This window comes from Cyphellophora attinorum, assembly GCF_001299255.1.
Source record: "Cyphellophora attinorum strain CBS 131958 chromosome Unknown Contig15, whole genome shotgun sequence".
NCBI lineage: Eukaryota > Fungi > Ascomycota > Eurotiomycetes > Chaetothyriales > Cyphellophoraceae > Cyphellophora > Cyphellophora attinorum.
In genome coordinates this window covers 255,219-268,189 of record NW_017253243.1, presented here as the reverse complement: position 1 = coordinate 268,189, position 12,971 = coordinate 255,219, and the positions used below count along the sequence as shown (strand labels likewise).

Genomic DNA, 12,971 nt, shown 5'->3' with positions numbered 1-12,971 from the left:
ATGTCCACTTCGACCGACGGAGAGCCGCCGCTCTCGTATGTCACGCCCGACTTCCCCTCCCTGTACTGGCCCATTCGCGCGTCGCCAGGCGAGCCGAAATACCTATACTATGCAGGTGACATGTGGCGATTCACCTTGTTCTGGACACTTATTACTGTGGGCGTTGCTCATGTTCTCGTGGCGATATGGGCGGTGCTTATGCAGTACTCTTCCGCGCTGCAGAAGAGGAAATGGCTCATGTCACCTGCCGCTTCCAAGTTGACGCCGAAAAACAGGAAACTGGTCGGCCAAAATCCCATAGCAGAAACTACACGATGGGTATGGTTGGTCCCGATCCTCTACGTGGTAATTGGCGGTCTTGAGGCGTTGCTCGCTGGTAGTATCGTTGGCTTAGTCCTCGGAGCTGTCTACGATGCAGGATATTTCAAAATGAGCACCTGGACGCCACTTTTCTGGGGGATCATTAATTTGCTGGTCTTGGTCCTCTCAAGCTTCCGAGTTCAAGGCGCGCTATGAAGACGCTTGGCTCCTCGACGTACGTCAAGATAATTTTTTAGGAGCACGGCTAGCTCAGTCGGCGAAGTGTACAGGTGGAGAAGCGTGGTCTTCTCGACAGCTTCAGTGCAGACTACAAGGTGGAGCCTGGTCATCTTGAGAATGAAATGGCTATCGCAAAGGATCCTGCATGGACGCTTCCATAATCTTTACGCGACCATGCTGTCGCAGCATGTGAACTCACGCGCCTTCCAAATGCGACGCGTGTGGCAACGTGGCTAGCTGTACTGCGGGCTGTACTTGGCAGTCTGTGAGGTCCCGGCCGATACGCAATCGATTATCACAGGATGTGGAAACCTCGACTTTTCCACGCCAAACCTGCAGCTCAAGATCATTCAAGCCTTTTAAATGCGTCTGCGGGCGGTCAGGACCCGAGCCATAGCCTCTAGCGGGGTTTGCTGGAAATTGAGCATGCTCAATTACACATCAATAGCGAGTCCCTGGGAAGAAACGGCGGTTGTGTGTCATCGAATCGACTCGGGTAGTGTGTGGAGCTGTCCTCGCTGTGATTCACGAATAAAAGATGCCCTCAGCCAGCAGCCACACACAGGTACAGCGACATCACGGGATCGTCGATGTGCACAGTGTCACGTTAGACTTCTCATTCATCAATTGAGACACGCTAGAACGCGCAAGGCACTCACTCGTACTGATCCGCTAAAGCCTCTTCCACAAAGAGCACTGTGTGTCTGGTTATTTGATGGCACTATGTGCATGTTGTGGGAGTGACGGACCATGCCATCAGAACAAAGCCCTGATGGCATTCAACTTGCAGACCTTGGAGCACCGACTCGGTCCAATCGCGAACTCGGAAATCAATTCGAGGTCAACAGTCCGAATTCCGATTTCAGCACACCCCGTGTCTTTCACACTCATTCTGCTCGGAGCGATACATCGTTGCTGGCTGCCTTGACACAGAGGTAGGTACTGTAGGTAGGACGCCGGCGCGCCAAGCCCTTTCGGACCTCCGTTTCGGGCTTTCGGCACGCCGTTCTGGTCCTTGGCATCATTCGCAGTCAACGGTCAAAGCTCCATTCCACATTCCTCACTCCCGCCGGCTGCCCCGGACTACCAGCCACACGTGTCCGCATCGAGACCGTTCTATACAGGTCTGCCGCAGCCAGTGGTTGGCTGTTGCCAGCCATCCAGTTGCACCACTATTCTCGGCTTGCAGATTCGCAATGCTGCAGACGGTGCGTGCACATGATGTATTGACAGTCAACATCCGTCGATGGTATATACACCAACCTCCTCCGCATCGCAAGATAGGCGCTGCTCTCGGATATCCCAACCTCTTCCTTCCGTTTCTGTGCTACTCTACCCTTCCCCAGCTGGAGATCCTGCTACAAGTTGAGGCATCAGCGGCTCATTTTTCCGGGGCAGCTGACCTTTTTGGCAGACTTGACCCCGGATTCGTACATCTGTGTTTGATCTATAAGAATTCGTTCGTCTCTTCTTGCTACCATCCCGCCCCATCCTCATTCCACACCATCACTCGACACCTTCGGCGTCAGAACCACACTTGCTGCCCTTATACTACACTCAACAAGTCCACCAGTCCATCAGCCCACTACCCCATCTCTAGCCCGTTGCGATCACCCATCCACCCTCCGACATCCACCATGTCCTTCCCAGCACTGTTCGCCCTTCCCTCTCCGGCAGACACTCTCCCATCCCCGTCAGATGCCCAACCCCTGCCCAACCTGCACCTCCACATCTCCCCTCCCTCATCCCAAGAATCATCTCCTTCTCACTCTCCTACCTCATCCCACCGCTCTTCCCTTTCTTCCTCCCCTCCCTCCCACCTCTTCCTCAACCCTATTCCCCGTCTCTCCATCCCTACTCCCCCGCCTCGATCTGCTTTCTCTTCGCGTCGCGCTTCCCCTTCGAATTCGCACCATGCCCAGTCAGCGAATATTTTCGAGCCATCAGCATTACCATCAGCAGCACACAATCCAGCAACGCCGCCCTGCTCGCCCATCGAAGCAACCAACCCGGGCCATCTATCCTTCCCGTTGATCGCGTCTATGCTATACACCTTCCCGACCGGGGCGAGCATGCACCCGAGAACACCATCAAGGAACGCTGGGGCCGCACGTGTGGGAACAGTGTTGAGTGCGGGGCTTGGAAGAAGGTGACCATTGTTCTTGTCGCCACACCGTGGTGGCGGTATACAAAATCGGCAAACATATCGCTTAGTACAACATGGCGGTATACTGTCCGTCATACGGCAAAATGGGCCAAGAGCTGCGACAAAGATGTGCCTGGAGGCAAGTCGAAAGTTGAACCGCAAGATTCGATAGTGGGAAGGCCACTACACAAGATGAGTGAAGGAACAGAAGTAGAAGCATCGACGCGGGTCATGAGGTCGAGCCGGAAGCAGACGATGTACTCGTTCACACAAGCTGAGGAGAGCGATAATCAGACTGATGGATCATCAAATAACTCAAATCAAGCAGATGTATCATCTAAAAGAGTGCTCCATATGCGCAACTTGTAATTGTCGTCGACGCAGTTACTCCGACCTTGAGCATCGCCAGTGAAGTCATCCGGCCTGACATGAGCCCCATCTCGTGGCCACTGTCATCCGGTCTTGCAGATATATTTGTGCTGGATCGCAACTGCCGCACTGTATGGTTCGCGCTCCTTACGTGCCTCCTAAAAGACCACTGCCAACGCTATCGACCGGTGTGGTCGTCTTCAATCTTGTGGGCCGATAGTTCGTCCGGTACTCGACCGCCGAGGAGAATCTGTTCCTGTGCCAAAAGCTTTTGAACGATTCTGTCCTTAAGACTGGTTGCATGGCACTATTCGTTGCATTTGTACAGAAAACGCCGACTGATGGAAAATGAGCAGTGCCCCATGTCCTTCATCCGCCGCATCAACATCGACATGTCTCGTTTCCATCAACTCATCAACACCCTGCCGTCTTTGAACGCCAATCCAAAGTAACGACATTCCCATTTCCCGTCTTCAGGACGAGCCAGTGATCCTCCTCACCCTCCTCCCGCCACCTTCACCTGTGACCATGATCTTGCCTTCGGCCTCCAAGCCCCTGACGGCCTCCGAGAACTCCCCACCCTCTACCTCTCCACCGCTATTGCCCTCCTGCACCGTACGATACAGATCTGACCACCTCACCTCATTGCCCCTCCTCACATTATCATCCGCATCCAACGTCCTCAACACTTCCCTCTTCAGATCCTCCTTTCGCCTCCTCTCGCTCGCGCTCCCACCCTCACTCAATAGACCCATGTCAATCAAGCCCGTCCGCGCATCCGTCGCAGATGCCTTGATAGCGGACTTGATCAGGCGCACAGCCTCGTTCACGTCAGACTCCTCGACGGTCTCACTGAGGCGCATCTTCGCGTGTGCCTCGGACAGGCGGATCATGGACTCGAGCTGACGGGTTGTGGCAGTGATGCGACGGTCGGTGGCTGCAACGGCGTTGCCGAGGTTGCGCATCGCCACATAGCTATCTGTTAGGATTTGGGCGGCGGCGGGCGTGATGGTTGGGTGGATGTTGTTGCGTGCGAAGGAGATGTAGGCTGTGAGGAACTCGACTGGCTGTGGGCGCAGGTGTTAGTGGGTGGGTGTCGCACGGGACTGGGCGGCACTTACTAGGATTTCTTGTTGAGCCGCGTTCTCGGGCGTGTCCTCAAGATACATGCCGACCATGTGCCGGGCGAGGCGACGGTCATTTTGCTCGTCGATACGATCGAGAACGAGGTAGACAAGGTCGAACCTGGACAACAGCGTCGGAGGAAGGTCAATGTTCTGTGGCACCGGCAGGTTGGGATTATACTTGCTGCCGATCGGATTTGCTGAGGCCAGGATCGATGTCCTGGCATTCAATGTGGTGATGATGCCAGCTTTGGCAATCGAGACTGTCTGCTGCTCCATGACTTCGTGCAGAACGGATCGTGTCGAATCGTTCATCTTGTCAAATTCATCGATGCAGCAGACACCGCCGTCTGATAGCACCAACGCACCTGACTCAAGTACGAGCTGCTTGCTCTCAGGATCTCTCGTGACGTAGGCCGTCAGGCCAACAGCAGAGCTGCCCTTGCCTGACGTATAGACACCTCGCGGGGCGATCTTGTGCACATATTGCAAAATCTGCGACTTGCTCGTACTGGGGTCGCCGCAAAGCAAGACGTTGATGTCACCTCTATACTTCGGACTTCCGCCCTTCTCGAAGCTCTTGTTCGTGCCGCCAAACAGCTGAAGCAAGATGCCCTTCTTCACATCGTCCATCTCGTAGATGCTGGGCGCCAGGCTCCGCGAAAGTAGATCGTAAATGTCATCGCGCTGAGCTGTCGCTCGGATCTTCTCTTCCTCTTCCTTACTGACCTTGCGGACTTGCTCCGTCTGCCCGGCAACATGCTCAGCCAACTCCTGCTCGATTGTGCTTGCATCATTGCCCATTCTGCGATTGTCTACCTTCTTGACGTGCAGAACATCGACATAGGTTTTGAAAAGATTCTTGACGGTCGCATACGCGGGTTGACTCGGACAGGATTGCTTCGGAACACGCCGGTGACCTCGATGCGATCGCCAGCTTTGCATACATCGACCATCTCATCGTAGACACAGAGGCTGACGCTATGCGGCGTCTGTCCGTCAGGTACAGCGTCAGGCGTCTCTTGCAATTTGATGACTTGCTTGTCGGCGAACATACTTCGGTTGTGTACGATCTCCATGCTGTTCTTGCTGCCGCAGATCTGTCGTTTACAGACGGTGGGCTCCTTGATCTTGCCTCGGTCGAGTCCTGCCCATCTCGTGTCGCCGCAGACAGCACATTTAAAGAAGGCTTCCTTCATGTCTGGAATGACTGGTGTGGTACGGATGACTAGACCCTTGATAGAGATCAGCTTATCGATGTCGTTCGGGTCCAAATCACGCATGTTGATGACTCCCTCCATTCCGAATGGCATTGTCTTGTAGTTGATCAGCTCCGCCTGCTCCACAAGGTTCGGAATCGCGGCCCCAGTGGTCGGATTCGCATTGTCAGCATCTGAACTCGGTTCCATAGGAGCAGAGCTGCCATTTGGGGCACGAGTTGCACCCTGGCCCGCGGCTGCACGTTGCAGCTCTTGCATTTCCTTGGCCGCCAGCTCCACGGCAAGGTCCTTCACAGACTGGTCCATGATTGGGATCATCTCCTGGGGATAATCTTTGAGCTGGTGATAGAACTTCATGGTCGACGGGTAGGCCTTGAGATTGCGAACATCAATGTTGAGTGTCCCGAGACCGAGCTGCAGCATCTGTTTGATCAGCTCAACGTATTCCTTCTGCTCAGCGATGGGACCAAGAGCATCAGTCTCCGCTTCGGTCATGCCATCTGCCCACATTCGGTACTTCTTCGTGTAGTTTCGCAGGAAGCCCTTGTAGGCTGCCACAGTGTCGGTGATGGAAATATTGGTGCCCCAGATCACGCGACTTGAGTCGCCTCCCAGGATGTCGGCTTCGGAGGTATTTGGATTGAGATTTGAGAAGGTTGCCTGGGACCCTGGCTCATCATCACGGACGGGCAAACCATCTTCGCCCACGAAAATGCGCCGACGAGCCGAGCCTGGACCACCAAAGTTGTCTGAGTGAATGTCGCCTCTCCTCGAAGTTATTCTATCATTTTCCCGAAAGAACAGTCCGCTGCTACTTGTGGGAATGTCACGGTTCTGCTGGCTTGCGCGAGGACTGGAGCTGGGATCATATCGGACGGGAGACGATTCTGAGCCATGTCAGCGAGATCGTACAAGTCAATAACAATACTTACCACCCGGCGCGACCTGACGATTGCCCCTAGGGGTGGTGTCCCCATCACCAGCGACAGAAGGTCCTCGAGGCGGTGAGCTGACCATCATCTCATCGATAGAGCGCTGGGCTGGGCGTGGTGTCTTCTTTGTGGGAGAAGACGACTGGAAGAACACTGGCGACGAGGATGGGACGCCGGCGCCATTTTTGGATCGCGATGACCCCTTAGGCGAAGATGGTGGTTGCTGCACAGGGGTGGATGTGACGGACTTGCGGGACGAGTGCCCTCTGCTGCGGCGCGATGAAGGCGTCGACATGTTGTTTGCAGATCGTCGACTTGTCCAAATGTCTGTATACTGCTACAAGCGTAAATCGAACGGTGCAAGCGGAACGAGGGGCAGAGTAAATCCATCGCGTCCAAGGCTGAAAAACGCGTCTTTCGCGTCGCGCGTAAAGTGGTTCTCTTTCGGGAAACTCAGCCGAGCTACGCTATCCACCACTGCAGACCTCGTGCACTGTGAACTATCTGTTGGACCAGATAGTCAAGTCGCGAAGGCTGCCAGTGTTCGTTGCAACCCTCGAGAGACTGCATCAATCCTTGATCTAATAATTGTGCCTGCCATGATGTCACAGCAGAGAAACGTCAGGAGTGAGAGCAGTACTAGACTCATAGTCTCAAATCCTTACGAAGAAGGCACGTCGTGTAAGTGTGCCCATCAGCATGCAGGGTTCAATTCCGAGAATCGTCGTCAGATCTTGCGCAGGGATGCTGACATCCTCTAGATCAAACGCCTTCACACCGTAGCTTTATTCCGTCGATAATGGCGCCTTGAACAGGACATATCTAATTGGTACAGACGAACACAAGACGGCAATGAAATTTGATGACAGCAGCTCCTGGAAGCCTCCTCATAATGGACGAGGTATGCTATGCAGTTCTCTAGCATCTGCACTTATGACCTGGAGACACGATAACATAACCACTCGCCTCCGTGTACGCATTCACGCTAGGGACGACAAGCCGTCCCGCAAGGGGCCGTAGCGATTTTGAAAACGGTCCTGCCGTTCGATTGGGTGCACTGCACACCTAGATACCTTGCGGTGACCATCGAAGACTACCAGACATGTCGAGGACCATGCTCGCCCCATGGCCAGCGTCCAGCCATATCTCACTCGATGACAGTTCACAACACCGAACAGGCACCATCAAATATAGAACGTTATTGGCCAGGCCAGTCCGGTGAGGAGATCTCCTCCGTTGTTGAGGATGATCAGCAACCAATGTCCAGGAGTTGCTGGACACCCGGGAACTGCGGATTTCATTGTCTTCCTTCGCAATAGGACCATGTTTCCGTGATCCTGAATAACTGAAGCATGTCTCGTGCCATTCCCGTGAACTCTTGCCGGTCAACCCAGAAGTTTTCGCTGCTGGAGCTCAGATAGACACTGACTGGACAAAAATTTCTGACTTATCATGTGAATTCACCGCCTCGAGATCCACGTGGGTCGTAAAAATTCCTTCAGCTTCCACCGACGGTGACCGGCGGTGACGACGTGATCAGAACTGCGTCTGCTGCACTACGATGCTGCCACGTTGCAGCATTACGGCTTCGAACAACCGCGCGTGGAACTGATGTGTTCAGCAAGCAAACAATTGGCCATCAGCTACCAGTCTCAGCAAAGGGAACAAGGCTGACGTTCACCAAGACGAGCCTCATTGGGCACGGGAGATGGTCAGGTACCCGAGACGCAGGGTCTGGCCGGGATGAACACCCCTGTCTCTACCCTGGAACTTCGGTTGTTGAGCACCGCGACATCTTAAGAAAAGATGTTCGTTCCTGATTTGATCTGAAATCAGCTGGCACACTTTCAGAACCCGAGTATATGTGAGCACGGCTGTTTTGACGGCTTCTAACTCGACAGTCGGCGCCCCGGATGCTCGGCCCTTATCGCCCGGGTGGAACATTCCTTCAGCCGTGCAATGCCCTGGAACTTCCAGGAGCATTCTCGGCACTGAAGATGGCCAGAATGGGCATGCCGCCATTCGCGAGGTCTTCGATTGACAACAATCTCGACAATCCACAGCCAGGAGATACGAGAATGAGGCAAGATGCTCCACTACATAGAACAGTCTCAATTCTTCTCGCCTTCGAAGCATGCAAATGGCAGGTTCTGTCACGGGAGGCTAATGATATATGGAACGCCGCATCCCTGGCTTGTCGTGCTTTCGGGTTGCCGGCGTTTTGGACGACGATTTGTGCCCCTTGTCTTGGGCACTTCTCCGTGACTTAATATGAGCATCTGTCCCATGTTTCCTTGTACGATCTTCCACGCATCCACATCTCGAACACTACACCACACATCAGCGTGAGCGTGTCAGCACATGACCCTCAAGCTGCATTGAGAAGAGCCGCCCAGATGAATTTATCCAGAGTCTGACAGCCCACAAGGCGAGGTCCAGACCTGACCTGACCCGACCCCGGCCGATGATCAGCCGTCCCCAGAGGCGACACCCGTGAATCGAAGCTCCTGCCGCACCCTCCAGTATAGTATATACTACGAGCCACGTCCTCAAGCGATCACTGCTCACCACAGTCGTCTGCCCCGATATCGTGCCTTGTGCTACTACGACAGTAGTCGACAGAGTAGGACTATCAGCATCACACGCTCATTTCACCAACTGCACCCACGGAAGGCCAACACCGGAATCGATACCTCTTCAGACCCTGACCCGCCCGAGGCCAGACTTTCACACAGCCCGACCGCCTCTTTGCGCAATCATCTGACCGTCCCATTGTTCTATACTCCACAGCCTATGCAACCCAGGCGTCCACAACTATGCCCAAAGAGGCTTCACGAGCCCTCTCTTCGGTGCCTGTGACCACGGCGACACCCAATCACAGCTATCCTCATCTCACGAGCTGAGGATTTTCCTACCGTTTTCCAAATTTCGGAAAATGGTTGCGGGGTCACACATCAATATCCTGCCGCATACATGAGGAGATGAGGTATGGTGCATATGGATAAATGTGCTCCCCCACCTCGAGCTCTTTGTTCATGATGTACTGCATCAGCTATACATTGTGAAATTGTACGCCCACCGTCAGTCCATACTCTCGACTTCCACGGTCTGGCTTCTGGGTTCCTTCTCGACCATCTGAGAGCAGCACCTCCCCAGGACAGCTGCACACCGACGCTGTCCTCTGGTCATCGCCCACCAACCACTCGTCCAATTTGCACTGGCCAAGGACATACGCCATCACATGCTCGAGGTCACTCAGGCTCACAGGCACCTCGGCGGTCAACCATATGTCTCACGTCTCATCTCACACTCTGGCATGAACACGTGGCGGTACACGGTCTATTCTTGCTGGTGCCATCATCTCAGGAAGTCATCTATGCTGATCGCTTTCGTACACCCTGTCGCCCTGCAATTTATCCCATCACTTGGTCACTAGGAGGCTACCGGCGTCCGGGCTCAACTCAGACAGCTACGCATCGCGTCACATCATCTCGAAGTCACCGAAAATAGCAGGCCAGGAAAGATAGGATTCAAGTTTTGACAGTCTCCATGCCATTGACACCAAGGCCTATCGATACTGATCAATTGACTGTTCCGCCACGCCATATGTACGTCCCCGCTCACTGCCATTCCGAGAGCACAGCGGCCACAGCAAATACTTGATCATACTGCCAGTCACGGCGGGAGTCCACTGCAGGAGGGACTGCTCGCCGGCCACGATGCAGCACGGAGCACTTCTGGCGGACCCGCCTGCTCTACAACCAGTGCAATAGAGCCACTTTGCGTCAATCGAAACGATCCATGCTGCAGTTTCGACAACCTGCCCAAGCTACGCGGATTCGCCGCCGAGTCTATGCCGCCAGAGATTTTCTCGTCCATGTAGGAAGGCCTCGAAATGCCGGTTTGCCCTTCCAGTCTGTATTCCCCTTCGCCGATCATGATATCCGACACACGCATTGCCGGCAAAAGAAGTTGGGTCTATTAACAATAATCCAGTAAAAGCACTTTTTCAGACCACCAGGTAGACGCCATTCCGTGAGGGTTTCAATTGCCCTCAAAATCCAGGTGAGTGAAGAATTTTGCAAAGAATGCAACATCCGCAGGAAATGCTCAGCGCGTATTGGAGAATGCGCAAGTGAACAGCCGCTGAAATTGCTTGAAGAAACGCAAGTCATTAATGTCGAAAGTTGCGAGTGTTAACCACTCCCGAGTCTGTCGATCAATCCTATCTGGATTGGACGACTGCCAGATTATCCTCGAATGGCCGTCGAGGTTGATGCTTCGTTCATCAATTGGAAAGTCCCAAGGTATGGGGAGCCAAATGCGGGCGAAGCAGATCGCGAGCTGTAGCACGAGCCAGGCAGAGGCGAATTGGACCTCGAGAGCTGAGGACTCGTGGACCGGATTGATGCAAGCTCTGTTGGCGGCGACGGGGACGCACTCCGATACACTGGAGTGGACGAGCCGGAGCTATTGAGGGAAGCAGTACTTCGATCCGAAATCGACACATCATCAGCACCATCAGTTGTGCTCACGGCCGACCTGATGGCTGCCGAAGGTGCGTTAAACTTTGGTGTGCCAAACTGTTGAAAACATGTTAGCCCTTGGATGGGATCGCCTCGGCTTTGTCGCGGGAACCTACAAAGCAGTACTTTTCCACTAGTTCCTGGTAGGATTGAGAGGTGAGTGGTGGCTTCTCTGTCAGAAGAGCAGCCGGCTTGTCTACTGGTTGCACAGCAGGAGCTTTCGAGACCACTTCAGCTTTCGCACCGGCACCAGTCTCAGGTTTGGCAGAGGCGACACCTGAGCTGGTCCCATTGACCACAGGAACATCGCGGGAAGTCTGCTTTGTACCTGAAATCGGGGTCAAGCCGCTTTGCTCGCCCAAAACTGAGATGGCTGTGCTCTTAGCTGCGCTCAGCGAGGAGTTGAAGTCGTAGCGAGTGCCGAAAGCATTGCCACTCGACCTTGGTCGGCGGACTGGAGCGTCTGCCACAAGTTCCTGTTTGGAACGAGGGCTGCGTAGCTTGATCTTGGGCTCGCCCATGATCTCAGCTGAGTCACGGAAGCTGGTAGAGAAAGTTTCGAAGCCTGTTGAGAAGTCATCGAACGAGGTGGGGAACGATGACGGGCGACGACCAGTTGAGGTAGGTGGTGATGGTCGGCTGCGAGGCAGCGCACTGAGCGGACGGGCGCCCAGTCCTGGCAAGCCATTTTTGCTTGAAGCTGGCTTGACTTTCTTGGAGAAGTCTACCTGGTAGTTGAAGCCACCATTGTTGTCCCAATGCTCAGTGCCGTTGACGGCATACTTGACGCAGAAGAACATGGTCTTGTTTTCCAGATTGACTTGATCAGCAAGCTTGATGCTGAAAGTGAAGCGATCAAGATTGTCGTCCTGCTTTCGTCGGACATCGTGGCTGAAATCTGCAACGACTTCTGAGGTGGTCTTCCAGTAGTCGAATGTGAATCTTGAGACAACTACTTTATGGAAAGCCAAGTTCTGTACGGCGATGGAACCGACCATCGACTTGTTGTCAGATGAGAGGAATATTCTCTCAACATGCACGGGCCAGTCTTTGCGGGCGTCGACCTCATAAGCAGGAGGGAAGTTGGACAACTTGATCTCCCAATCGAACGAGGTGCGAGAACGAGCAGCGGCTTCTTCTGATCCGAAAGGAAACTCAGACTCGCTCTCGTAGTTCTCCACTGGTGAAGAGCCCGCGCTGACTGCAAGCGGTCTATCGACTTGCAAGAAGTGCCGGACATGTTCAAGATGAGAGTCGAAGTGGACTGCTTTCGAGTAGGTCGGTGTACCTGGCATGCTCGAAGGCCGCCGCCGAGAGGATGCTCGAAGAGCGGGTCGAACAAGTTCACCCGACTTTTTCCTCACCATGGTGGGTCGAGACAGCTGTAGGCCCGCATCGACATCTTCGTCCTCGTCAGACTCTGGCTTGAAGGTAGGTGGTGATGGTATCTCCACGGCAGGCTCGAAGCTGATGTTGCTATCAGTGCTTGACCTCGAGTGCGAAATCTTGCGTGCTTCGCGAGAGAGCGGTGGCCGTGAGTCGTTGGCAGAAACAGTTCCAGTGTTGGGAGGAACGACAGCGCCGTTCTCTGACTGTCTCTGTTCTTCTCGGTTCGGCGAACCGGATTTTCTTTGTTGGATTCCACTAATCGCCAACTGAAGTTCCTTAACTTTGTCGCTTCTAGGTCTCGCGATCGGCCTCGCTCTTCATCTTCATCGCCAGAGTTCTGTGCAGAATCGGGAGGTGATATGGTCATTCCTGCTGGGATCAGAGAGTTGCTCTGCGGAGGAGGAGATTGGCGGAGGCTACCATGAGGATCGAAGTCATTGGCTGAGTACGCCTCGCCGTTGTGTAGCAGCTCCTTGACATCGTTCAGCGACGGGCTGCGTCGATGTCTTGACAAGTATGATGATGAGCCGTGTGAACGTGGCAGGTTCGGTCGAGTGGCTGCTGTTTCTGGGGTGAGCAGACCCTTCGAGTACGAGTGCGACCGGCTTATTGTAGGACTAGGCGTCTTGGATGCCTCTGGTGAAACTTGTGCTGGCGGTGTGTAAGGCATCCGGGCGGTGGTCGAGAGGACGTTGACCAGGGCCTGCGGGAAGATGCTGTAGATG

The 12,971-nt window shown here is 54.2% G+C and overlaps 2 protein-coding genes across 2 annotated transcripts; one reads left to right on the top strand and one right to left on the bottom strand.

Annotated features, from left to right (window-relative positions):
- Positions 1-516, top strand: AB675_5059 (uncharacterized protein; the record flags this gene model as incomplete). Its single annotated transcript, XM_018145240.1, has 1 exon — positions 1-516. One exon carries the CDS (start codon positions 1-3, stop codon positions 514-516), a length of 516 nt encoding a protein of 171 aa, XP_017999275.1.
- A 3,012-nt stretch (positions 517-3,528) lies between these two features.
- AB675_5058 (DNA replication licensing factor mcm4) lies at positions 3,529-6,626 on the bottom strand (the record flags this gene model as incomplete). Its single annotated transcript, XM_018145239.1, has 4 exons — positions 3,529-4,122; positions 4,177-5,079; positions 5,127-6,286; positions 6,332-6,626. 4 exons carry the CDS (start codon positions 6,624-6,626, stop codon positions 3,529-3,531), a joined length of 2,952 nt encoding a protein of 983 aa, XP_017999226.1.
- Positions 6,627-12,971: the final 6,345 nt, after the last annotated feature.